The 25902-nt window shown below is 34.5% G+C and overlaps 1 protein-coding gene across 2 annotated transcripts in view; it reads left to right on the top strand.

Moving 5' to 3' along the window:
• GRID2 (glutamate ionotropic receptor delta type subunit 2) overlaps positions 1 to 25902 on the top strand; it is a 1665223-nt gene that overhangs the window by 1383704 nt on the left and 255617 nt on the right. For both annotated transcript variants that reach the window (XM_012558631.2, XM_004387023.3), the window contains one exon: positions 17311 to 17449. In XM_012558631.2, the coding sequence (XP_012414085.1) occupies positions 17311 to 17449 (139 nt within the window). The remainder of the gene's footprint in view (positions 1 to 17310; positions 17450 to 25902) is intronic.

Here is a 25902-nt window from a genome sequence, read left to right as displayed (position 1 = left end):
AAAAAAAAAAATTGGACTTCATCCTGTAGAAAACAGTCATTAAAGATGTTTCATCATCAAACTCACTCAGTTAAAATAGTTGTATTTTAAAACCGTACTATTTGAAGATAGTATAAAGGATGGCTTGGAGGAGATGTATGCATATAGTTTGCTTGCCGTATCACCTATTATTACATGTTTATAAAATTTTAATAATCATTTTAGTGATTCAATCTTTATGCATATCCATAATTATTTCCTTAAGAAATATTCCTAAATATGCAGTTTCTGAGCTCAATTATATGTAAGTTTCTAAGATTTTTGAGACTTACAGCCAAATATTGCAGCATATTGCAAAGTCACATGTTAATTTGTAGCAGTTAATATTTTATAAATTGTAATCTAATAACATTATATAATGTTATTAGCTTTTACATAAGTTTATTTCACTGAATTTTTGCAAGACACTTAAACATATCCATACAGGGGAAACTGCTTGCCTGACTTAAGGACATAAAGCATGATAACTCTATAAAATTTAAAAAAAGATTGACTAAATCATTTAGACAAAAAAATGGAATTTATCATTGATAATTTAAATATTTAGAACACAGACAGAAAACTGACTTAAATTTAGTTCCACCATTTAAACATGCGTTAAAATCAAACCAAACACATTGCTGTCAAGTCGATTCTGACTCATAGCAACCCTGTAGGACAGAGTAGAACTGCCCTACAGGGTTTCCAAGGAGCAGCTGGTGGATTCCAACTGCCGACCTTTTGGTTAGCAGCCTGAGCTCTTAACCACGGCGCCATGTAATACAATGAGGCTATTCCAATAATTCGAAAAACAGTAACAAAACTTTTACATACCTAACAATAACTAAACTTTTATACACCGAACAAAACTTTTATATATCTAGCAAAAACTTTTATATACCCAGGCATTATGTTGTTTGAAATGATAATTGGAAAAAATTCAAACTGCTTTATAAAGAAAAAGCAGAAAAAGAAGTAACTGATCAAAATTTACCTAACGTAGCTCATCGTATTTGTACATTTTTATTTTTTTATTTCATTCTTTAAAAATCATAAAACATCAAATAATTGTCAAGTTATTACTTCCAGAACCATCAAAGATTGTTAAGCAAGGAGGATTCTAAAAGATTTTGTAAAGAATCTTATTAAACCACAGAAAAGGCTATCATCCAATGATCAGTTCAGATTTCATTGTCTGCAAATGTTAAGTATTTTCTAAAGAATCTGTCTGCCTGAAAAGTTTATTCTACAGTATAGTTAGAATAAGTTTGTACCATGAGCAACACAGTGAAGGATGGTAAAAGCAAAGTTACAGAAGATCGCACAAGAACGTAGTCATAGCACTACAGTTAATATTAATGACAATTCGTCAGATAATATCTTCATATAAAAACTACCCAGCGTGTCTATGTTTTTAATAGCAGTCTGCATTCTCAAACAATTGCAAGGATCTCTTGTGTATGGCCATGTCTGCACAGACATTCTCTTTGGTAACAAATTTCTGAGTTTGTGAAACTTGGAAGAAGCAGAAAATACATACTTTTTTCTATTTTCAATAAACCTATGCAGATAATCAGGGTGAATAAATGTCTCTAGGGAGAAGGGAAGCAAAAATGTAGCTCATCATTATGTGTGCATGAAAAACTTATGAACTGAAATTTCTGTTCACCTGTTTACAACCTCTTACATCCAAGGTTAGTTAAAAAGTTTTTTTTTCTAAGTAATTTAAAAAGAAAATATAATACCTATATGTAATTCTAATACTTGGAGATTAGAATTTTCTAATGATTCAATCAAATGGAAAACAGTCAAGTTATATGTTGACATTAAAATATAAATACTACATATGCACTTGTTGAGTTACCCCAAGAATGAAGTTAAGGTTTATAGAATCACAGTCCACCTTTCAGAAAAATTCTGAGGAAAGAACTCTTCACCTACCTTTTTTTTCCCCTCTATTACTTATGCATCTTTAGAATCTTTTGTCAGTGCAGTATCACCTTCTTTCAATCTTCTGGACAGGTTACATTTTCCTAGATCACCTCACCAATTAAGTATACAGGTTATGTTTTAAGTAGACTGCTTCTTAGTGTCATCTGAGAAAGTACTTTGATCTTAACAGTAAATTATGTCCAGGTCAAAATAATTGGGACTTTTTTAGGGGATGTTATAGATAGGGACTTTTTGGGGGGTCTTATAGATAGCTGGAGCCATGGTGGTACAATGGTTAAAGAGCTTGGCTGCTGACCAAAAGGTCAGCAGTTTGAATCCACCAGCTCCTCCTTGGAAACCCAATGGGGCAGTTCTACACTGTCCTATAGGGTCGCTCTGAGTCAAAATTGACTACCCATCAACTGGTTTGGTTTTTATATATAGCTAGGAGTCCTGGGGGGCCCTGGTGGCACAGTGGTTAAGAGCTCAGGCTGCTAACAAAAGGTCAGCAGTTCGAACCCACCAGTTGCTCCTTGGAAACCCTATGGGACAGTTGTACTCTGTCCTATAGAGTTGCTATGAGTCAGAATTGACTCAATGGCAATGGGTTTGGTTTTGATATGGATAGCTGAACTCTTATAGTGCTTATTTTAATTTGTTTGCTTGATCCTGTCCTAAATTTTTGGTCTAGCAGCAATCAATCCAAACCTACTCATTCTTGTCATTGAGGAGCACGGAGGGAGAAAATGAAGTGTCAATAATAAATCAGAACCCTCAGTGGAAGAAATGGTGCACGTACTTGGAGGAGAAGACACCACGAAGTTTCCTAGATTCTCTGACATGTATCAGTCCTTGCCTGGTCTTTTTCCTTGCCTTTGATAGCCTGTGAGCATGAATCATATTTCTCTACTCCTCTGAGATCTTGGCCTTGACTAGGAAATCCTTACTCTCTAATCATTTCATAAGGCTGTTGTGAAGATTAAATAAGAAAATGCTTATACAACACTTAACCCAATGCCTGGTGTATAGTAAATGTTCTCAATACATATAAGCTTTTACTGTTTTGTTTCCCGACCTTTGCACTTTATAATCACTTACTTCCTAATTTTGATTTGAGTTTAACAGCTATTTCTTTGTCTTCTTTTTTTTTTTTTTTTTTTCCTGACTTCACCCTGATTGCTTTCCTCCCTAACCTCACTTCCTATTTATTACATCTATGTTCTTGATTTACCACTTCAGGCCACCTGTATGATTTTGTTTTCCATTACTCATCGATTCAATCTAATCCCCTGACTCAGTGACTTTAGATGAAATCTAGAAACTGCATCCAAATAGCACCTTAAAAAATATTCATTTTAGGTAAAATATTTAAGCTTCCTGCGGAATTCTAAAATGCATTCAGCTTTCCATTTTTGCATTATACACACAGAGATCCAATAGTTGTTGTTCATTCACATTCGCTTATTCAGTTAGCAGTGTTATGGAAATTACTATGTTATCCTTCAGTTGCAGATCTATCTGTCTTCTTTACTGAAATCTATCTGAACATATAGAGCCCATATACTTTAAAAAAAAGTCTATATTTTATCTCAGTAAATTTCCTGTAGCACCAGAACATTAAAATCTAATTCCTTTAGCCGTTTTTCAAACTGTTATTCAAAATAATATCCTGAAAAGAACACAGAGGAATCCCATTTTTCTCTTCCGCTTTTTAAGATGCCCTCCTAAGAATTTAAGTATAAAAGCTTTGGAAAATGGGAAACTATGGAAGAAGAGAAAGTTCATAATTGAGCAGGCTAATATTAGTTTTGAAAACATGAACTCATAATGTTAAATTATTCCCCTGTTCTCTGACAAATTGTAAATCTTAATGTATGCTTAAAAATGAGTTCTAATTTAAAACTAATGTTCAATGGCGGTTAACAATGGCATTTTGAAGCTTTAATCATGTATTTTAGAGTTGCTCCTGACCTTTTTTGTCATTGTTAAAACTGACTGAATATGTATTGGCATTTTCTGACCTTGTGGAATAAATGACACACTTATGCATAAGGCCCAGTTTAGGAAGCAGTCTCAGGAATAACAGGCGTAATTAAAAACTTCACTCTGAGATCCATTTCGCTTTTGATTCCTGTTGGCAACTGCTGCTTACCCTTTGAACTTCCATGCCTCTGGGATTGGCAAAATGGGCACAATTTTCTTCAGAATCACTGATTGATTGAATCCCTGAAAAATGGGGTTGATACTGCCACCAGAATTTATATAGTGGTTTTGTATAGTGGCTTAGGCCTCACTATAATTATTTTAAGACATTAAAAGCTAATGCATCACCACGGAGTGGCAGGCCCTGACTCAACTGCAGTCTTGCTTCATGCTGTTTGACAAACGACTAGTATCCAGATAATATTTCCTCTTTCAGCGCCTTTTCCTGCACTCATTTCACTGCCAGGTCTATGGATAAATCACTAGGTAACAGAGAAAACAGTTAAAAAAAAAAAAAAAAAAGCAAGAGAATAATCTTTGAGTTTCTGGGAAATGGCATTTGAATATATTTAAAGAATCAGTTCAAATTGTCCATTAAGTGTTCCCTTTCTTTTGTTGACAAGATAGTCAATTGAGCTAGATAGATGGATAATCTAGACATATAGATATATTAAGAATGGAAATAATATTTACAAATCAATTAAAGAATTTAATAAAATCAGTGAAAAATATATGAAACCAAATATGGTAGATATGAGAAAAAAACAAAGGGCTAACATGTAAGTGGACTTTTAAAATTACAGTGCATCCCTGAACCAATCTATCTGAACACTACCTGAAGATTTTGAGTGCTTTGTTGGGATATTGTTTCCCTCTTTTCGATTCAATTACTGAATCTCAAATGTTTTAATTTTGGACTATCAGACAGGAAAATATGAAATTCTACCAAAATATGATTTTTTTTACATAAATCTTGAACGTACACATTTGAATTTTACGAAGTGAGACATTTGCTATCATTATCTAAAGACAAACCAAGGGAGATTGGATGCAACACTAAGGCTTCTCTTCTTTTTATTTTTATAATAAGACCTCTAAAATAGCAAATTGGAACAAACATAGGAGCATGAATACATAGGCTGACGATATTTCTAGGCACTTCTTAAATAAACGTGTGTGGCTTTGACAAAGCAATAACTAATGGAAACCATATATGTGATGGGAAATATTCTGGGAATTAGTGAGGGTTGACTCTTTCCATTGTTGTTGAAATTTAGTGTGATAGGAACATTCCGAAGATGTAAAGTGTTACTTTTATCTTTAAAATTTGCACGGGTCCTTTTGATAGATACTGGGAAAGGAAACAGAAGAGGCGAGCAAATACATTTTTTGTTGATATAAAGATGGGAAGACGTCTGAGGAAGTTACTTGGCATGCTGACCCATTGCGCTTTGTGCTAAAGCCGGTTTCATTAACAGAGCTCTATGGATTAGTGGAAATCTCAGCAAACAGCTGTATATACTACCAAGCCTTCTAGCTGGACCACTCAGTTTCAAACATTTAGAGGTTCATTTATAACAAACCTCTTAAAAAGTAGAAAGGAGCTTCTCATTACAATGTCATTTCAGAATCTCTAAAAGAGTAAATTTGCCAACTCAAGGTGAGTTAACTAGTCCCATTAAAAAAAGGACTTTGCTAATTAGTGTACTGGAAAATTTATTTGTCTGACACAATAAAGTTCATATATAGCAAATTACTTTCCATAGATTTAATGCAATTCATTCATGCTCTTATCAGGTTGTCCATTAGAATTGATATAAAGCAATTAGTGCAGGAGGAAAAAAAGCCTTCATTAAATGAGGCCTAGAAAAATGATTTACAACAAGTATCTCTAAATACCATCACTGCCACTATCCTTGGAGATATGAAAGTTAACCAGTTTGTGGTAGAGAATCATGGTAAATACTATATGTATTGCTCATTCGTATACATTCCAACTGTTGCACTTAAAGGAGTTTATATCCCCATAAGAGGACAGTGTTGGTTCAGTGGTAGAATTTGCACCTTCCACGTGGGAGACCTGAGTTTGATTCCCAACCAGTACACCTCAAGCACAGCCACCACAAATCTGTCAGTGGAGGCTTGCATGTTGCTATGATGTGAACAGGTTTCAGCGGAGGTTCCAGGCAGAAACAGACTAGGAAGAAAGACCTGGTGATCTACTTCTGAAAATTAGCCAATGAAAACCCTATGGATCACAACAGTTCGATCCTACTGTGCATGGGGTCACCATGAGTCTGGGCCAACTCGACAGCAGCTAATAACAACAATAACTTATCTCCATACAGCACTTACCTCAAGATTCTTGAGTATTACATGAGGCACAACTTTATAAAACTATAATTCAGCTCATCTTACAAACTGGTGACATGAAATTCGTGATGGACTTTAAGTGAACTGTTGTTTTGTTTTGTTTTTCCTCTCCAGCTCATTAGAAACAGTGGGAATTTTACATGGGCTGGAGTAATGAAAACATTGTGAAAGTAAGAAGCTGCCAAGTGTTAACTTTTTTGGGGGTGCAATCTAATTCAATTAGTTCTGATACGATTTACAGCCATTGGCACTTCAATGTTAAAATCAGTACATAAAGTTCTATGTGATGTAACCAACAGCCATTTGACTTGATTATAATTAATTTTTGATTGAACATTTTTCAAATCTGTTCATTGGAAATACTCCATGACACTGAGTTCAATAAATTAAACTTAACTACCTGTGTTAAACCAGAAGTTTCAAGAATTATAAAGATTATTTCCTTCTTTGGGAAGTCCTGATGTTGAAATAGCATTCTTTCTTGATTTGATCACAGCAGTCTTATTTCAAGTAATTATACATAGATGGTATATATATATATGTGTGTGTGTGTGTGTGTGTGTATGGGTAAAAGAACTTTCTTAATTCAGAAAAAATGAAATATTTTCAATTTTGTTAGACCAATGTGGAACTTTTTAAAAAAGAAGAATATAAAAAACTGTTAAAGAGTTGGAAAGAAGGAGCTGCTTTGAATCACTGAATATACAGGAAATTAGAAAGTGACATGTGTTATGTGGACAACAATAAAAAAGAATAGGAAATTCCTGTGTAGGGTGCGGTTGTAATTTTGATGTAGCGAGTAGAGACTTAAAGAGGCAAGAGTTCACACCATCCAGTTATCTTTGGAAAGGTTATATTCAAAGCTGAGGGAACACTACATGTAAAGGCCTGGGATCAGAATGTGCTTGGCTTGTTTGAGCAACAGATTGTGTAATTAGAGAATGCTCAAGGGAGATTGCAGTAAGTCCATAGCTATGGGTTGAGGGAGAGGCAAAAAAGCAGTAGAAACAGGTACCTGAGAATCTAAGCCACCTGCTCTTAAGACCTATTTGTGTCTTCTGGACTTTCTTGGGCATATTCTCATACAGTGGCATCACTAGGGGGTGTGCGGAGGTGAAGAGCACACTGGTGACACTGTCAGAGAGGGTCACACCAAAATGATTGTCTATAAAATTTTTTTGCAGTGTTTCAGAAAAAAATTATTATTTTTTAATAAAAATATCCCTGTATTTAGTTATAACAACAAAAACATTTTTGTAAGCCTAGCTTACATGTATCAATATACCCGCAAGCCTGAAACTCTATGCTAATTTACTTTTTGAACTGTATAATACACTCTGGTCAGAGCTATCATAATTACCCAATTACAATGATGCTTCGAATCACGTGGTTTCACCTGCAGGTGCTACAAGCACTTGCTGTTGTTTTCATTGCTGCTGGTGTTTTTATAGTTGCTCGTTTTGTCAGATTTTCTGGTGTTTTAGCTACAATGTTGTGGAAATTATTATTTGTGAACTATGTCAATAACTTTTTTGAGAATGAAGTAGTTACTAAAGGAGAAAGAGAAAAAAATTTTAAAAAGGCTTCTGCTCAGTCACTAATAATGTTGTAATTCAATGTAGAAAGATTTTACAAAACAATTTTCTTGTTAGTATTCATATAATCTAAGAAATACTGCATTTAAGAATTTACGATTATATTTATCACATATTATTCTATAATTAAATTGATAATAAACTTACATGTATAACAATTATTGATTAAATAACCCTTTGATAACTACCTAGAGAATTTGACAGTTTAAAACATGAAGTGGGGGGAATGCCAAGTTTCTTCATACATGTTTAGAGACATAACTTAAATCTTAAATTGAGTTTTTTTAAATTTTAGTCTTTCTAAATTTTTCTTTAAAAAATCACTGTCTTGCAAAGATATATCTGATTTTAATGAGATTATCAGGGTTTAAGTTTGAATTATGGTTTAAAAAGTAGTGACACATTAAAATTTACCTTTGATAGAGCTAACATATACAATAGATATATATTTTAAATTTTCTTTTTTTTCTTCAGATATTGCTAATTTATCTTTTTTTTTTTTATTGTGCAGGGATTCTGTATGGTCCAGTACAGGGGGAGGTCTGGGGCAGGGGGAGGGGGTGCAGGTTGACACCATGAATTACTGCACTGGGTGACACCAACCCTAGTGCACCACTGGTCTCATAAATGCTATTTCTATTTTGTGATGGAAAACTTCTATGTTTATTGTAGACATGTGGTAGATCAGATAATATTCAGTTCATGATGGGTAGTCCAGGCTGCATAAATAGTTAGTGTTCCATGGTCAGGTGTCTAGTCTCTAGCACAATCCAGTAACAAACCAGAAGCTGTTTATCAAATAAAGAATGATTGTTGGCAGAAGAAGACACGATCTTACTTCAAAATCCAGGGGTTGTGTTGTGATTTTCCTATTGGAGCTTATCACATACCATCTCTGTCTGCTATCGCTACTTCCAATTCCACTGGGTCTGCTGGGTCATAAAGCTCAAGTGACAGGGCAGCCTGCATTGCAGCCTAGACCTACTTCAGAGTCTACTTGTTCTGAATCCTACTCAAAACTGGCAGCTTTGATTACATGATGAATGGGTCAGAGTAACACATACAAATGTGGTATAGGTTGCCTCTAAAATCCAAAGAGGCCAAAAACAGTTGTGTCTTTTTTCTTCCTGGTGCAAAGTGCTAAGTCCAGTATTTTGTCACTCATTCTAAGTGGTTGTCCCAACATCCCTAGAAACTTCATATGTATGATAAGTCAGGCTCTGGATTTTTTTTGGTTTGTCTCTTACCATCTGGCATGTCTGTGACTTACTAAGGTGTCCAAGCTGATTGTTATCTTCCTGCTCAACAGGTTTTATTATCATAGCATTATCAGTATAATGTATCAGAATATTTTCACTGGATATCAAGATGTTCAAGATACCTCTGTGCTATGTTATGACAGAAGGTAGGTGAGTTGGCATAGCCCTGGGGCGAGAGAGTCAAATTATACTGTCATCCATGCCTTGTGAGGGCAAAATTCTTCTGAATACTTTTCTGATAAGGTTGAAAAAATAGTTTGCTATGTTAGTATCTGCAATACCAGTTTCCAAGGGCTCTTGATTCGTTCCGGTAAGATCCTTTATCTGCAACTGAGCTGAGATTCATATCATCTCCATATTGTTTGCAGTAATAAACAATTATTTTCCAAGAACCATCTGGCTTTTCAACCAGTGAGTTAAATGAAGGCATGGTAGGAGCCATCACCCATGAATCTTTCAAGACATTGTTGGTGGCACTAATCTCTGCAACTCTATAGAAGAGTGGACTGCATAAAATTGAGATGATAGAATAGTTAAAGTTGTTGTTAATAGATGTTATATTCACTATTATTAAATTAAATAGAAAATAAGTATAATAAAAATGAAACAACAATATTAAATTCTAATTAGTTTCTGTTGCCTAGCAAAGGTAGTTTGAGATCTGCCTTCTTTTTGAAAAATAGATTCAAAATTTTAAAGAGACTTATTATCACCACCTGAGGCTTTGTTCTTGCTATGATTATATATATATGGATAATTGTATATGGAATAACTTCCTCATCATAACATAATGTTTTTTCATACTACCTCTCTCTAGTTTATAAAGCCATCTCTTGTACCAGTGATAGACCTGCTTCATTTTAGGAAATCTGCCCTAGCTTGTAAGTGAGTAAATATACCCATTGCCATCGAGTTGCTTCTGACTCATAGTGACCCTACAGGACAGAGTAGAACTGCCCCACAAGGTTTCCAAGGAGAGGCTGGTGGATTCAAACTGCCGACCTTTTGGTTGGCAGCTGAGCTGTTAACCTCTGAGCCACCAGGGCTCCATAGTGGACCTAAAACTCCTCGGCCAACAGCAAAATGCGCTTGTAGCTCGTCGCCTCCTTCTTACCTACACACACACCTCCCACAAAGGAAAAAAATAACAAAGCATTTACAAATCTAGTCAGAGTCATCCCCCAATTTGACTATTTACTACTAAACCTTAAGGAGTAAATTAATATGTAAAAGTTACTGATATATATTAAGCACTTAGAAGGTGATACTTACATTCTTTCTAGTCCTTAAATGTAGAATATTCTTACAATGGCAATCACTTTACACTAATTTTCAACAATATCTTTCTTCATATTTTCTAAATTGTGGTTATGTAAGTATAAAACATTCTAATATTTATTGATACTTCAGTTGACCAGCTTACCTGAACACATTCAATCATCCCTAATACTGAAAATTTTCTGTGTACTGTAAGTCCTTTTAGCCATCAAGGTCCAATAAAGAAACTTGGAATGTTTATTTTAAAAAAAAGATAATTAATTTTCTTCTGTTTTTTAAATCATATTTCATAAAAGTATTCAACAGTCCCAGATTATAAAATATGTATTTTGTGAGTGTTTGAACCTATGAGAAGTTGATTTACCAAACAAGCAAATTGGAGAATCTTGTAACAACTACTCTTTTATACTTTCAGGCAAAAACAAAGGCACATATTTATTCACACAGAATAAGACTCATAGCAACAAATTTTTCCTTGGCCCAGGTGGAATTACCAAGTTTCATAATCTTGCCTGAGGGAAAAACATTGTTTTATTTCTTTAACAACTTTTATAAATAAGATAATATATACAGTAGCAAGGTTGATATATTTTTTCATGTAACAGAGTCACATCAAAATGCAAATCTTTGTCAAGAAACCTCCTTACAGGAGATGGAATCACTTTGGAAATACAAAGTCCTCATATTTCTGCATAGGGATCTTTGAAAACTTTGAATTCATCAGGGTTGTAGGAATCAAAATACCCAACTCTAAAGTCATGCCTTTGCAGACTCATGCATTGTCAGAAATTGCCAACCTAATTGTTCCCTGCTTTAGCAAGGTGAGATTTTGTTTTAAAATTTAGCAGATTTTTTTTTTTTTTTGTCTTTTACCTGATTGTCTCTTCTAGCATCCTGAATCTATGAAAAGACATTCTTTCAATTTGAAAAAAAGGAAACAAAGGAAAAAAATATTTTTATTAAAAACACTCACCTTTCTCTCCACTTTCTTTTTTTATTTCGTTTTTATTGTGAAATACTATTTACATACAGAATGGTGCACAAAACTTAAAAGTACAGCTCAGAATTAATATCAACTGACTATCTGTGTAATCACCACCCAGGAAAAGATAGGACATTATCAGTGACCCAACCCCTATTGTGTCTCTCTCTCTCTCAACTTTTACTCTGTCCTGCTAAATGTAACCACTAATAGGGCCACCAACACTATCATTCAAGCTGCCTGTTTTTGAACAGTTATGATACAACATACATTCTTTCACTCAACATTAAGTTTGTGAAATTCATTAATAGTTTTATGTGTAATTGAGGTTTGTTCATTTTCATTTCTGTGTAATATTCTGTTTTAGAAATATACCACAGTTCATTTATCGATTCTACTCTTGATCGTTGTTTAGGCTTTTTCCTTGGCCTAATGTGCAATGAACATTCTTGTGCATGTCCCTGAGTGCACATAAGCATTTGTTGGATTTGTCCCTAAGGGGTAGAATTATGAGTCATAAAATATGCATATATTAGGTTTCAGAGACACTGTCAAATTGTTTTCCGAAGTGATTAAACCAATTGACAATCCCGCTACAGAGTATGAGTATTCTGGTTGCTCTGCATCCTTGGCAACACTTGGTATTGTCATTCTTTGTTTTAATCTTTCTAGTGACTGTGTACTGATCTTCCGTTTTTCATGTTTTCTGCATATCCCTGATTATTGAGGTACTACCTTTTCATATATTAACTAGTCATTTGGTTTTCTTCTGTCATGAAGTCTCTTTCCCATTTTTCTGATTGTTGTCTTCTTTATTCTTACTTAATTATTATAGGCATTATTAACACATGTTTATGAATTTTTTGTTAGATATATATACAAGTATCTTTTACTGTGGCTTGTCTTTTTAACTCTCTTATGGTATCTTTTGAATTTCGTATTACTGTAGTCCAGTTTATCGATCTTTTTGTTGTTGTTTCTGATGCTTTTTGTGCTCTGTTCAAGAAATATTTTCCTGCCCAAAGTTGTGGATATATTCTCTTATATATTTTCTGGAAGCTTTGTTGTTTACTTGTTACATTTATATCTACGAGCCATTTGGAATTGATAAGTTTGGAGACAAGATTCAATTTTTTTTCGTGTGTAGATCCAGTTGACTACTTAAGGAAATGATCTACCTTTCTGTATTTCAGTTCAATGCCAGCTAGGCAGCTGAGCATGAGTCAAGTTCCTATGTACACATGAATAATTTTCATTAATCTATTTGGTCTGTCCTTGTCCAAATACCACACTCTGTTAATTATAGTGAGTAAAGAGTTCGGCTGTGAATCAAGAGGTCTGCAGCTCGAATCTACCAGATGCTCCTTGGAAACCCATGAGGCAGTTCTACTCTATCATAGGGCCGCTAGGAGTGGAAATCGACTCCATGGCAACGGGTTTGGTTTTTTGGTTTTGTAGAACCAGTCCTTTTCTTCTACTTGAAGAATATCCTGACCATTTTTGTACTTTTACAATTTCATATAAATTATACAGTCAGCTTCACACTCACACACACACACCCCCCTAGGGTTTTGATTGACAATTCACTGAATCTGTAGACCAAACTGAGGAGAATTTATATCTTTACAATATTGAGTCTTTTAATCAATTAACATAATGTATCATTCCACTTATTTATCTTTTATTTCACTCAAAACTGTTTTATATTTTTTACTTAGAAGTCTTTTGCATATTTAAATAGATCTATTCTTACATATTTGATATTTTTAATACTATTGCTAATGATACATTTATTTTTAATTGCATTTTTTAAGTGTTTGTTGTGGGTATGTAAAAATATAATAGCTATTTGAACATTGACTCTGTATCTGTCATAGTAATTTGAAAACTAATTTATTAATTTTACCAATATATCCTATATCCTCTTGGATTTTCTACATAAACATTTATATCATCTCCAATCCAATCATCACTTCGATTTTATTCTTTTCAATCCTTAAAATATTTACTTTTATTTTTCTATTTTTGTCTGCACTATACTGATTAGGCTCTCCAATTCAGTATTAAATGCAAGTGGTGAGAACTGGTAGCCTGTAAGGCAGTCTTAAAATGTACTTATTTTTCTGAAAGTACTCCTCATGAGAATAAAAAAAGATTCTTTTATTTCTAGTTTACTGTATTATTTCTAAGTTATTGTTTTGTTGTTCTTGTTTTAAGACAGAAAGTTCAATTTTACATGTCCCTTTACTGCACCATAAGATTTTCCCCCTTATAGTGTGAACATAATGAATTAGTGATCAATTTTTGAATGCCAAACCAACATTGCTTTCATATAATAAACTCAACTTGGTCATGATATATTATCCTTTTATATACTGCTGTTTTCAGTTTGCTAATTTATTTAAGATTTTTCGTATGTGTGGTCATGAGAAAGATTGACTTGTAATTTTCCTTTTGTTGTAATGACGTTGTCAGGTTTTGATATCAAAGTCATACTATCCTCATAAAATGAATGGAATAGGGCCTTCCTTTGCTCTAATTACAGGAAGAGTTTGTATATGGATGGAGTTTATTTTTCCTTAAATACTTAGTAGATTTTGCTGCTGGTGAAAATACCTGGCCTTGAATTTTCTTGGTGGAGAAATTTTAATTCTGAATTTAATGTCTTTAATAGTTATGACACCATTCAAATTTTCTATTTTTTTTAGTGACAATCTTTCTAAAAATTCATCCATCTCAATTTTCAAATTTATAGGCATAAAATTGTACATATTAATATCTTTTAATTTGTTTAATGTCTGTAAGATAACAATGTATCCATTTTATTCCCGCTATTGTATTTTTTGTACCCTTACTTATTTTCTCGATCAGTTTCAACAGCTCTTTGTTAGTCTCTTCAAAGGTCCAAACCTCTGTTGGATCAACCTTTCCTGTTGTATTTTTTGTCTAGTTTATTAATTTTTGTCCTTATATTCATTATTTCCTTCCCTTTATTTTCTTTAGGTTTAACTTGCTGATTATTTTTTAAATGTCTTGAAATTTATAAGTAGCTCGTTGATCTTCAGCCTTGTTTTGTTGCACATTACAGCCTATAAATTTCCTTCTAAACACAAATTTACTCCATCTATAACTTCTGATATGGAGTGTTTTCATTATCATTCAGTTCAAAATATTTTTTATATCTTTTGTGATTTTACTTTGTTTCATGGCTTGATTAGAATTGCATTTATTGCTTTCCATTCATATGTGGATTTTCTAGTTTTCCTAGTTCTAACCCCATCTTGGCAAGCCCTGGGCCCCAAATTTTATAATTCCCTGACTGTTGAAGGCTGTCAAAGACAATGTTTGCTCCTTAGTCTCTTAGCTTCATTTTGTTTAGTTGGCATATGCTCCTTAAAGAAAAGTTGTCCCAAATGTCAGGTCACTTCTCTGGGTTTTCTTCTCCAGGATCTTGGCCATCTGTTTTTTACTGCTTCATTAGCTATGTGAAGTAGATGTCGTCTATGTTCAATTTTTCTAGCTTTTGTAAATGAGAGGATTGTTTTGAATTATCTAGTCCACCATTACCATAACTGGAACTCAACATTTTTATTGCTTTCCACATTTGATTTCTAAATGCAGGTATCAAATAAAATACTATTTTATTTGGATTTTATGAGAGTATTTGAATTCCTAAACTTGTAAATTTCATACTATGAATAAAGAAAGCTCAACAAATATTGTTTTATATGAGTGATAACAACACTAATCAAGACAGAATACTATATAGAAATAAACCTCTCATTGACCCTTTCAGTCATAAATATATTGTTCTAATTTTGTTATACATATTAACAGTATATACTCTTTTTCTATCATCTTGTTCAGACTTTATTATTATTTTTCAATTAGTTGTTTTGTTCAGAAAGTCCCCATTTAAATTTAAAAGTAAATATTTTTCTTTTGCTTTCATCTTTTAAAAGCTGAGTGAATATTTCCTTTGCTTTGAAGAAGAAAGTATCTAAAATGCATTATAAATGCTTTTGGAAAATATGTTCCAGATATCAGAGGGTTAGCCTGCTCTGAGTCCATTACATCAGGAAAATTGCTGAGAGCATATCCAAAGGGTATGTTTGCACTACGTTTAAAATTTAGAGATGTTACACGCTGAGAATTAGAGGTTGGAATCAAAATCTGCCTGCTGTTATCATTAATTGAATTCTGTCAAGTCATTCAGTACTGTTGGACCTAGATGGAACTAGTGTATTATATCCTTTTGATTTATTTCCACTATTAGTTTAAGCCAAATTTCTTTTAGAAGGCCTATTAATATTTCATATACTGCATCCTTTCATTCAATAAATATTTACCTACCTAATATGGAATAGGGGATGTTTTTATGTCAGGAATTATAAGGGAAAGAAATAAACAAAAATATAATAAATTATGGTTTGAAAAAAGATAAGGGAATTGGGAGTACTGGGTTTGGGGAATTATTTTACATGATGATAAAAGATCCTGTGAAGAGATATCAGCTGAGCAGAAACCTGAATAAATTGAGGGGAAAATTCATTTGGAAATTAAAGAGAATCCCAGTCATAGCAAATTGCAAGTACAAAGGCTCTGGGGCAGAAACCAGCATGACTCCATAAAAGGAACTACAAGAAGGCCAGGGAGAGAGTGTTAAGGTATAAGGTCAGAGAATTAACCTGAGATCAGTTTATGTAGGGCCTGGCAAGCCAGGTAAAGGTTTGGATTTTCTTCAAAGAATGATGAGAAGCCACAGAAGGTTTTGATCAGGAAGTACCATGATATGATTTTCATTTTTAAAAGAGCACAATGGTGATAGACTTAGGAGTGGTGATGTCTAGAATGGAAAACAGAGAAAATGTTTAAAAGGTTCAGTCAAGAGATAATGATGTTGGCTTGGTCTCTGGTGGTAGCAATGAAAGTGATGAGACGCGGTAGATTTTGGGATGTTGTTTGAAGAACATTGTGAAGGACTTGCTATTGGATGGGATGTTGCATAATCACTAAGTTTTTGTTCTGAGTAACTGAGTAAACAGTGGTGCTATTCCCTGAGATGGACTGGACTGGGATGGAGGAGGTTAGTTTGGAAATGAAAATAGAGTCCTGTTTTGCATGTTAAGTTTGAGATGTCCATTAAGTTCCAAGTGGAAATCATGTAGCTCTTGAGAGAGTGGAACTTGAAATATAAATTTGAAAGTCATCAGAGTACACTGTAGATGATATTCAAAGTCAAAGAACTTGTCGAAAATAGCTAGGGTGGGAGTGTGGACAGAAGGTAGAAGCGGTCTAAGGACTGAGCCCAAGGACACTCCAACATTTAAAAAATGCAGAGGAGGATTCTGCAATGAGATCATGAAGGAGTGGGCTAGTCAATTAAAAAACCAGGCAAATGTGATGATGCTGAAGCCGATAGTAACCTGTGTGTTCCTGAGGTCTTTAATAACTTACATCTCTCAGAAATTTAACCAAAAGAAAGCTCTTTTCAATATTATTTATTGAAATGGAAATCTGAAAAGTTATATTAAATATAGGCGTAACAGTGTCCATATCACTTAACTAGTGAATAATCAAGCCCTTGAAAAGAAAGTGATTATAAGAGGGTAATTAATTCTAGAGTTGAACAGAAAGGGGAAGAACTATCTTTTAAGGATGTTATTACTAAATATTTATCATGCTTCTTTTTGACTGAACCTCATATTATAGTCTCATAAAAGAGAATTAAATATGAAGTGATGAACAGAAGCAAATTGAGAGATCAATGCTAACATATTGTTAACTAGCAAAATTTCTCACTTCTTAAAAGTTAATTTGGTTTTGAAGCTGTATTCAATAAGTACTCGTTGATTTTTTTTTTTTTTAATTTCTTTTCCTGTTTCCACAGGTGGGGAGGTCCCGTACACGACCCTGGCTACCCGAATGATGATGGGGGCTTGGTGGCTTTTTGCTCTGATTGTCATCTCATCTTACACAGCAAACCTTGCTGCTTTCCTCACTATCACCCGGATTGAAAGCTCCATCCAGTAAGTAGACGGAGATTCTAGTAGCTACAAATCATGAGAAATGACGAGGGTGGCCAAAGCTATCTGAGAATAAGTACATGGTATGTGATAATAAAGGATACCTGGTGGCACAGTGGTAAAGCATTTGGTTGCTAACCAAAAGATCAGAGGTTCAAGTCCACCAGCTGCTCCATGGAAGGAGGAGGTGGCAGTCTGCTTCTGTAAAGATTACAGCCTTGGAAACCCTTTGGGGCAGTTCTACTCTGTCCTATAGGGTCACTATGAGTTGAAATTGACTCCATAGCAATGGGTTATATGATAATAAATGTTTAACTTCACTTTGAATAAAAGTTTAACATTATGTTACTGCAGAGTGTCACAGGATAGTCCAACTTCTGAAAATACAGTATTAGTAAGACTTTTTTATAAATTAAGTTTTGGGGTGTTATTTGAAAGTTATTTCTCATATTTTCCAGGAAGAGTAACACATCTTCAGAATTTTAACCTTCACATAGAACCACTAAGTCTAGGCAACAGTGTAAAAAGGAAGGAAAAAAGGGTCATACTAAAATAAGTATATTTCAAGTTTAACACTGTCAGTTTTTGCCTTGACTCATTTTGTCCGGTCAGAGTAAATCATTAGATAGACACAGTAGATGATAGATAGATAGATAGATGGATAGATTGATAGATCGATAGATATAGATAGATAATTACAGCTATCACTAGATAAAACCTGGTATTCCAGTAGCAATATTCTGTTTGTCTCTTCACTATATTACAGTTAAATTGCAGCCTAATATGGTCCTCAGTGCTGTTGTTTTCCCAGCGGCAATGATGGGAAATGGTAGCTAACCATGGTGCACCTACTTAAATCCTAGAATGTTAGAGCTAGTGGAGCTTATAGTTTACCTAAGTCAGTGCCTTAATTGACAAATGCTATTCCCAGGAGCCATTAGAACCAAAGGCCTTTGATTCCCCATAACTAATTTTGCCTTTGTGGTTTCATACTATGAGATTAGCACCAAATGCAATTTCTGCTTTATTAGATATACATAATGTTCTCTATATTATTTTAAGAAAAACTTCCCTGACAATGTTTCATTCATCTGAAAACAAGGCCGTTTGAAGTTTTCTAAAGTTGAAGAACATTCATTTCTCAACAAATCTGGCGGTTCAAAATTAAAATAATTAGATACGTCAGGGAATTCATTAGGGATTTAACTTGTCCTTAAAAGAAAACATAAGAGTTCTTCTCTTTAAAAAAATATGGAAATGAAGGCCATTAATAGCCACAAGACTATTATAGCATAATACTGAAAAATAAAATCAAGAATTAATCATCTTTAATGAAGTAGAATATTTTTCCTCAATTGGTTGTGGTATTCAAACTGAAAACCCAGAATTCAACTATTAATACTAATAGGTAATCACTTATTTCATCCGTTTATGAAAATGATGTTTCTGATTTCTCTCATGAAATCTTGCTCAAGTTTTTTCCCAATTATTTCTGAACTTTCAAACTCTCTTACCTTATGCCCTTTGTAATCAGTTCTGTGTGTAGCATAAATTACAAATGGAACCGAGTGAAGCTCATGAGAAGCTTAAAGTGATGGCCCCATCAGCATCATACTTGAATCAGTAATGAAAATAATTGTAACTGCCCAGCTAACAAATCAATGAAATTAGTAAAATTATGAAATTAATAATTCACATTTATTGAACACTTACAAAATGCCAGTCTTTGTGCTAAATGTTTTATATGCACTGGCTCATTTAATCTTTGCAATCATCTTCTGAAATACCTACTATCAATAACCCATGTTAAACATATTTCTATTTCATTTGTTACTCAAAATAACACTAATAAGATTTCATTCTCCTTTTGGAGCTGAAGAAACTGAAAATTTTTAAGGTTAAATGCCCAAGATCATACAGTCATTAAGTATCAGACTGTTAGTCTCATGTACAGTCCAATTCCATCCCAATTCATGGCTTTACCCATGGAACACTTTCTGTTATCTAGTGGTAGGCTCTACAGTTTCTTTACTTGATCTGCTGTTTCACTGAGGTTGCAGACATCATGAAGGGTGTATGTGTGTATATCTGATTTATTTAGTCATTACTAATTTTGCCAGCATCAATTTCTACCTAAATTTGCATGCAATAGCAGTGGGAGCATAAGCCTCTATCAATATTTTACACCCCTAGGGTTCCTCCCAAGGTAAAACATAATGGGAAAAGATCCTAATTTCACATCATGTTTCCCTCAAACATAGTTCCACAATCCAAAATAACTGGCCTTTTTTTTTTTTTTTTAAATTATTCTTTTCCATTGCCAGCTGACATTATTACAAGTCAAAAGTAGGTATCACAAATCCCCACTTCCTTCTAATCTTATCACTGGACTAATTTCAAAAGGGGAAAATCAGAGCCAAATAAGTTAAAAGCAGCCTGATTCTCTCCTCAAACTTGGAGTTATCTTCTAATTTCATGCATCATCTGTGTTGGTAAACATAATTGCCTTCAGTGTTTCTTGGAAACATTCAAAGTTCCATTTGTAACTAATGCCAAAGTTTCTTGGAAAATTCATGTCTAATTTTCTTTAGAAAAGACAAAAACTTTTCACAATACCGTCCAGTGTCATGCTTCTTAGTCATTTATATTCATAAGATTTGCTCATCGCTAAATGAATCGGTGCATGTCAAGGTACCTTTTTCCAGCCCAAATTTTCTGTGTCATTGGCACATATATACCAACCACAGATTCATTCCCAGCATTTAAAGTTGCTTACCTAAACCAGGACTGACAGAGAGTGGTTGGAGGGGTATGTCAGTGAGAGAGACAGAGAGAAAAGCACCTTATTTTGAACAGATGGTTGGCAGAAATGCTTATAGCTTGGTAGGAGAAATTCAAAAGGTTTCTTCATGGAAAACTGAGTACTTCTTATAAAATTTATCCTATTTTCAAAATTAGATATTTATTGGCATCTAGAATTCTAGTTGGCACTTTCCACTAATAAACATTTTGAAAGTTAAGTTTTCCTGAAACAAATAACCCAGAAGTTCAATTCCAAATCCTTTCATGATGGGCGCAGCCCACCAAACTATATTCTGCTGCCTAATATGATGTAATGTGACAAATTGACACAGTTGGGGAAGGATAGTATGGAGTCACACTGTTCAGTTTCTAAAGGAAAATTATGCCATTTCCATAAGACTCTAATGACAATTTGGATTTCTCATTTTCATTGAAAGGTAACAACATGTAGCTAATTGTTTTCAAGCACCTAAAAAAATGGAATGAATTTTTTTTAGCTGGTAACCAGGCTAAAAGTAGCAGCAGTAAGATGGAACATGTGAAGCTTTGAAGATACTTTCAGAGTCAACACTGGGTACTGACATCATCAATTTGAGCTCCTTTAGCCTTTGTTATGATGTAAGTTTCAAAAACCATATGTATTTCAGTATTACACATATAAACAGGAAAATAGCAAAGGGTAAGTCATAGTTGTACAGTTGTAGTAATTAATAACTTTAGAGTCATAATCATCTTTGGTGATGAAACTTGAGGTTTCATCATTCAGTGAACATGGGTGTGCATATATCTATTCATGTCACTGCGCTTGTATCTCTTGGATATATACTGAGGAGTGGGATTGCTGAATCATAAGGTATTTCTATTTCTAGCTTTTTGAGGAAGTGCCATACTGTTTTCCATAGTAGTTGCACCATTTTACAATCGCACCAGCAGTGTATAAGAGTTCCCATCTCTGTACAACGCTGTCAGCATTTGTTGTTTGATCAGTGCCATTGTTGCAAAGGTGAAATGATACCTCATTGTAGTTTTGATTTGTATCTCTTTGATGGCTACCGATCGCGAGCATCTCTTCACGTGTTTGTTAGCTGCCTGATATCCTCTTCGGTGAAATGTCTGTTCATGTCCTTTACCCATTTTTTGATTGGATTGTCTTTTTGTTGTTGAGTTGTTGACGTTTTGTATATATTTTAGAGATCGGATCCTTTTCAGATATGTCATTACCAAAAAATGTTCCCAGTCCGTAGGTTCTCTTTTTACTCTTTCGGCAGTCTTTTGATAAGCATATGTATTTCATTTTTAGGAGATCCTAGTTATCTAGTTTATCTTCTGTTGTTCGTGTATTTTTAGTTGTGTTTGATAGTGTATTTATGCCAAAAATTAGGACCCCTAGCTTTGTCTCTATGTTATCTTCTAGGAACTTTATAGTTTTAGCATTAATATTTAGGTCTTTAATCCATTTTGAGTTAGTTTTTGCGTGTAGTGTGAGGTATGATCCTGTTTCATTTTTCTGCAAATGTATATCTAGTTTTGCCAGCACCATTTGTTAGACTGTCTTTTCTCCACTGAATGTTCTTCAAACTTTTGTCAAGGATCATCTGTCCATAGATGAATGGATTTACTTCTGGGGACTCGATTCTGTTCCATTGGTCTACGTGTCTGTTATTGGAATAGTACCGGGCTGTTTTGATTACTGTGGCTGTATAGTTTATTCTGAGATTGAGAAGTATGAAGCCTCCTGCTTTGTTCTTTTTCTTCAAGATTGCTTTAGTTATTCAGGGCCTCTTTCCTTTCCATATAAAGTTGGAGATTAGTTTTTCCCATTTTTTAAAGAATGTTTTTGGAATTTGAATCAGTATATCATTCATTCTCTAGGGCTGTACTCAAAGGGATCTCAACATCTCACCATCTTTTTGTGTCTAATGTATTCATTCTTCATAGTGCTTGAGATTGGACTAAACAAAACATCGAGAGTTAATGCTACCACTGAATCAGACTAATCTGGGATAACATTTCTTTCCAAGCAGATGCAAGAAAAGATCCATAAATATTCTATCATTGGGGAAGATCCCCCTTCTCCCTATCATAATAATAACAGACTTTTTGCATCCACATTTTGTTTACATTTGGAAAAGGAAAACATTATTAAGCAATTGTTTTTCTCAATCCTACTCAGTGAGTGTGAACTGTACTGGCTCTTGATTTAGGAAATAGCATTGGAGCCATTATTCCCTGTCCTTGAGCATAGAGAATGTGACCCAGCTGGAGCTGGACTCACAAGGATACATCAACTGGGCCCTGAGATATAAAGACAATAGCTAGGACAATCTTGGAAAATATCTTTTAGGGAAACTTCACATAAACCAATATAACAGAACACAAAAGACTTTCCACTCTTATCTTTTTCTGTTAATATTTAGTGACTAGAAAATTTGTTGAACCAACTGAAGACCCTCCTGACTGTCCTTCCTGAAGCCTGTACTAATGATTGTTAAGAAAGACAATTCAAAATGTAAGATCACAGTTTCCAGCCAATATGTGAAAAGGTGAAGCTTTCAATGGTTTCACCCATTTGTAACATTAATATATACTGATGGTTCTGTGACATTCCTTGGACTCTGGCAGACAGGGCTGTGGCAGCATGCTTGTCCGTTTTCCCACTCTTGCTTATTCTGTAACGTTCCTCGAATTCAGGCAAGCATGGCTCTGGCAGCATGCTTATCTGTTTTCCCACTCTTGCCTATTCTGTAACATTCTCTGGACTCGGGCAGACATGGCTCTACCAGCATGCTTGTCCATTTTTCCACTTTTGTTTATTCTGTAATATTTCCTTGGACTTGGACAGACATGATTCTAGCAGCATGCTTGTCCGTTTCCCACTTTTGTCTCTTTGAATATATGCCAAATAAAACCTTTCTTTTTGCTCTACTAAACTTTGTGATGTTTTTACCCTACAACACTCTAGAAATCTAAGTTTGTCACCATGTCTAGAGGTAACATCTTGGGACAGAGAGAATAGTAGCAAATGGCAGGTGCTCACTAATGAAATGATTTATTCATGTCCTTTGCCCTTACCAAGCTATGTAACTACCTTTAGCCAATTACTATTTTAAGAGATCATCACAAGCACACTTTTGGTAATGGAGAAATTCCTGTTAGTTGTTGTCAAGTTGTCTGCGACTCATGGTGATTTTATGTATAACAAAACAAAACATTGCCCCATCCTGTGCCATCGTTGTGATCACTGGTGTGTTTGAGTCCATTACTGTGGCTACTATGTCAATACATCTCATTGAGGGTTTCCCTCATTTTCCATAAGATCTCCTAAATAAATATATGGCTTTATTCATATAATTCAAATAATTAGGTCAGTTTTTCAACTTTGTGCCAGACATTTAGTCTATAAAGATATTTAGATATTGTCTGTGACTCACAGTCTAGCCGGGGAGATACCAATGTTAAGAAGTTATTAAAATGTGATGGGCTGTAATAGACTTATTTATTAAATCCTGTGTGAATACAAGGTATAAGCGAAGTAACTCAATAACTTGGATGGGAAAGAGAAAGAAGAGAAACTATTAAGTGTCACAGAGGTCCTCTGAGAGTTTTAAACATCTGAGAGTTTAACTGGAAGAATGAATTTTAACACCCTGAAGGGGTGGCCCACTGGGGTGTGGTGGTGGTGGTGGGGAATTTGCAAAAGAATAGAGACCTGAAACCTGTAGGAGAGTATCTAACAATGGGTGGATGATCGAAATGTGTTAGTTTGCTTCCTGCTTTGAGGTGGGTGATGTGAGAATGGCAGGAAATGAAATAGAAAAGGAAGGTGGGGCCAAATCCTGCAGGGCATGGTAAGGCTTAAGGAATTTGGAATTTTTCCTGGTGGTAATGGGGAGTGACATCATTTTAGAAAGGCAGCCTTATCTGTGGCTTGCGTGATGGATGGGGGCTCGGGGGAAGACCTAGGAGTGTAGGAAAGCCATTAGAGGTGTCTAATGTGGGGAGTTCTGGTGATACAGTGGTTAAGTGCTGGGCTGATAACCTAAAGGTGGTGCAAGCTGCTTCAGCGGGAGAAAGATGTAGCAGTCTGCTTCCATAAAGATTTACAGCTGTGGAAACCCTATGGGGGCAGTTCTACTCTGTCCTGTAGGGTCACTGTGAGTCAAAATGAGTTGGCAATGGGTTTGTTTGTTTGTTTTTTAATTAATTTATTTTTTTATTTGTGGCATTTAACTAGTACATCTCTACTTACTATAAGCCTGGTTCAAGCATCTTCTTGTTTCACAGATTATTTAATTTGAAAATACCAAAGGGTAACCAAAGAGAAAATTGCTTGTGAGATTTTATATCTTAGTCTAATGTTTGTATTTGTAAAGAATGTAGGAACATTGTCTCAGTTTATATATATATATTCAAAGAGAGGATGTGGTTTACCACCTTGTAACTAAACAGATAGGGAAGAAGAGAGTTACTATTGTGAGGAAATTCTAGAAATAACTCTTGTTAGGCTACTGTTTAAGAAGCAAATTGCATAATCAAGGTCTGCTATTCATAGGTTCCATCCTGCCTCTCAATCACTTTTAGCCTTGAGCTATCAACAAAGAGGTCAGATTTATTTTTATTCAATTGTAATTTATTTTCTTTTGATTATAAAAGTAATAGGAGGATATTTTGAGAATATAGGAAGGTACAGAAAAATTTGAAGAACAAAACATTAATAATCCATAATATTCCACATAGCAATAAAATCTTAATATTTGAAAAAACTTTAACTTTTTATTTTGAAATAAGTATAGATTCACAGGAAGTTGCAAAAATATAGTACAAAGAGTTTCCATGTACCCTTCACCTAGTTTCCTTCAATGGTTACATCTTAAGTAAGTACAGTACAATATCAAAACCATGATATTGACATTGGTATAGTATAATATGTATTGTATAGTTCTGTGCCATGTTATCACATGTGTAGATTCATATAAAGACCACTGCAATCAAGATGCAGAACTATTCCATCACCACAAAGATCTGCCTCATGCTATTATTCCTTTACGGTCGCCCTTACTCCTTCTTCCTTGCCATCCCTAAACCCTGGCAACAATTAATCTGTTCCCCATTTCTATAATTTTGTCCTTTCATGAAAGTCATATAAATTGAATCATATAGTAAGTGCCATTTTGAAGTTGGGTTTTTTGTTTTTTGGTTTTTTCCTACTTACCACAATATCCTTGAGACCTAGCCAAATAATAATAATATTGTTGCGTGGATCAATAGTTCGTTCTTATTTATTGGTGAGTAGTATTCAATGGTATAGATATGGTACATACCTTTTTTTTCCCCCCACTCGCCATAATATCCTTGAGAGCTAGTCAAGTTGTCCCATGGATCAATAGTCATTCTTTCTTATTGATGAGTAGTGTTCCATGGTATACATGTGATACATACCTATTGAATGACATTTTGGCTGTTTCCAGTTCAGGCTATTACAAATAAAACTGCTAAGAACATTCATGTGCAGGTTTCTTGTGTGAATATGTTTTTGTTTCTCTGGCATAAATGCCCAGGAGTATGATTGCTAGGTCATGTAATAAGAATGTTTAGTGTTTAACAAACTGCCTAACTATTTTCCAGATTGGCTGTACCATTTAACATTTGCACCA

The sequence above is a fragment of the Trichechus manatus genome, unplaced genomic scaffold, assembly GCF_000243295.1.
Source record: "Trichechus manatus latirostris isolate Lorelei unplaced genomic scaffold, TriManLat1.0 scaffold00178, whole genome shotgun sequence".
NCBI classification, from domain to species: domain Eukaryota; kingdom Metazoa; phylum Chordata; class Mammalia; order Sirenia; family Trichechidae; genus Trichechus; species Trichechus manatus.
This window is presented reverse-complemented; position numbering and strand designations above follow the sequence as displayed.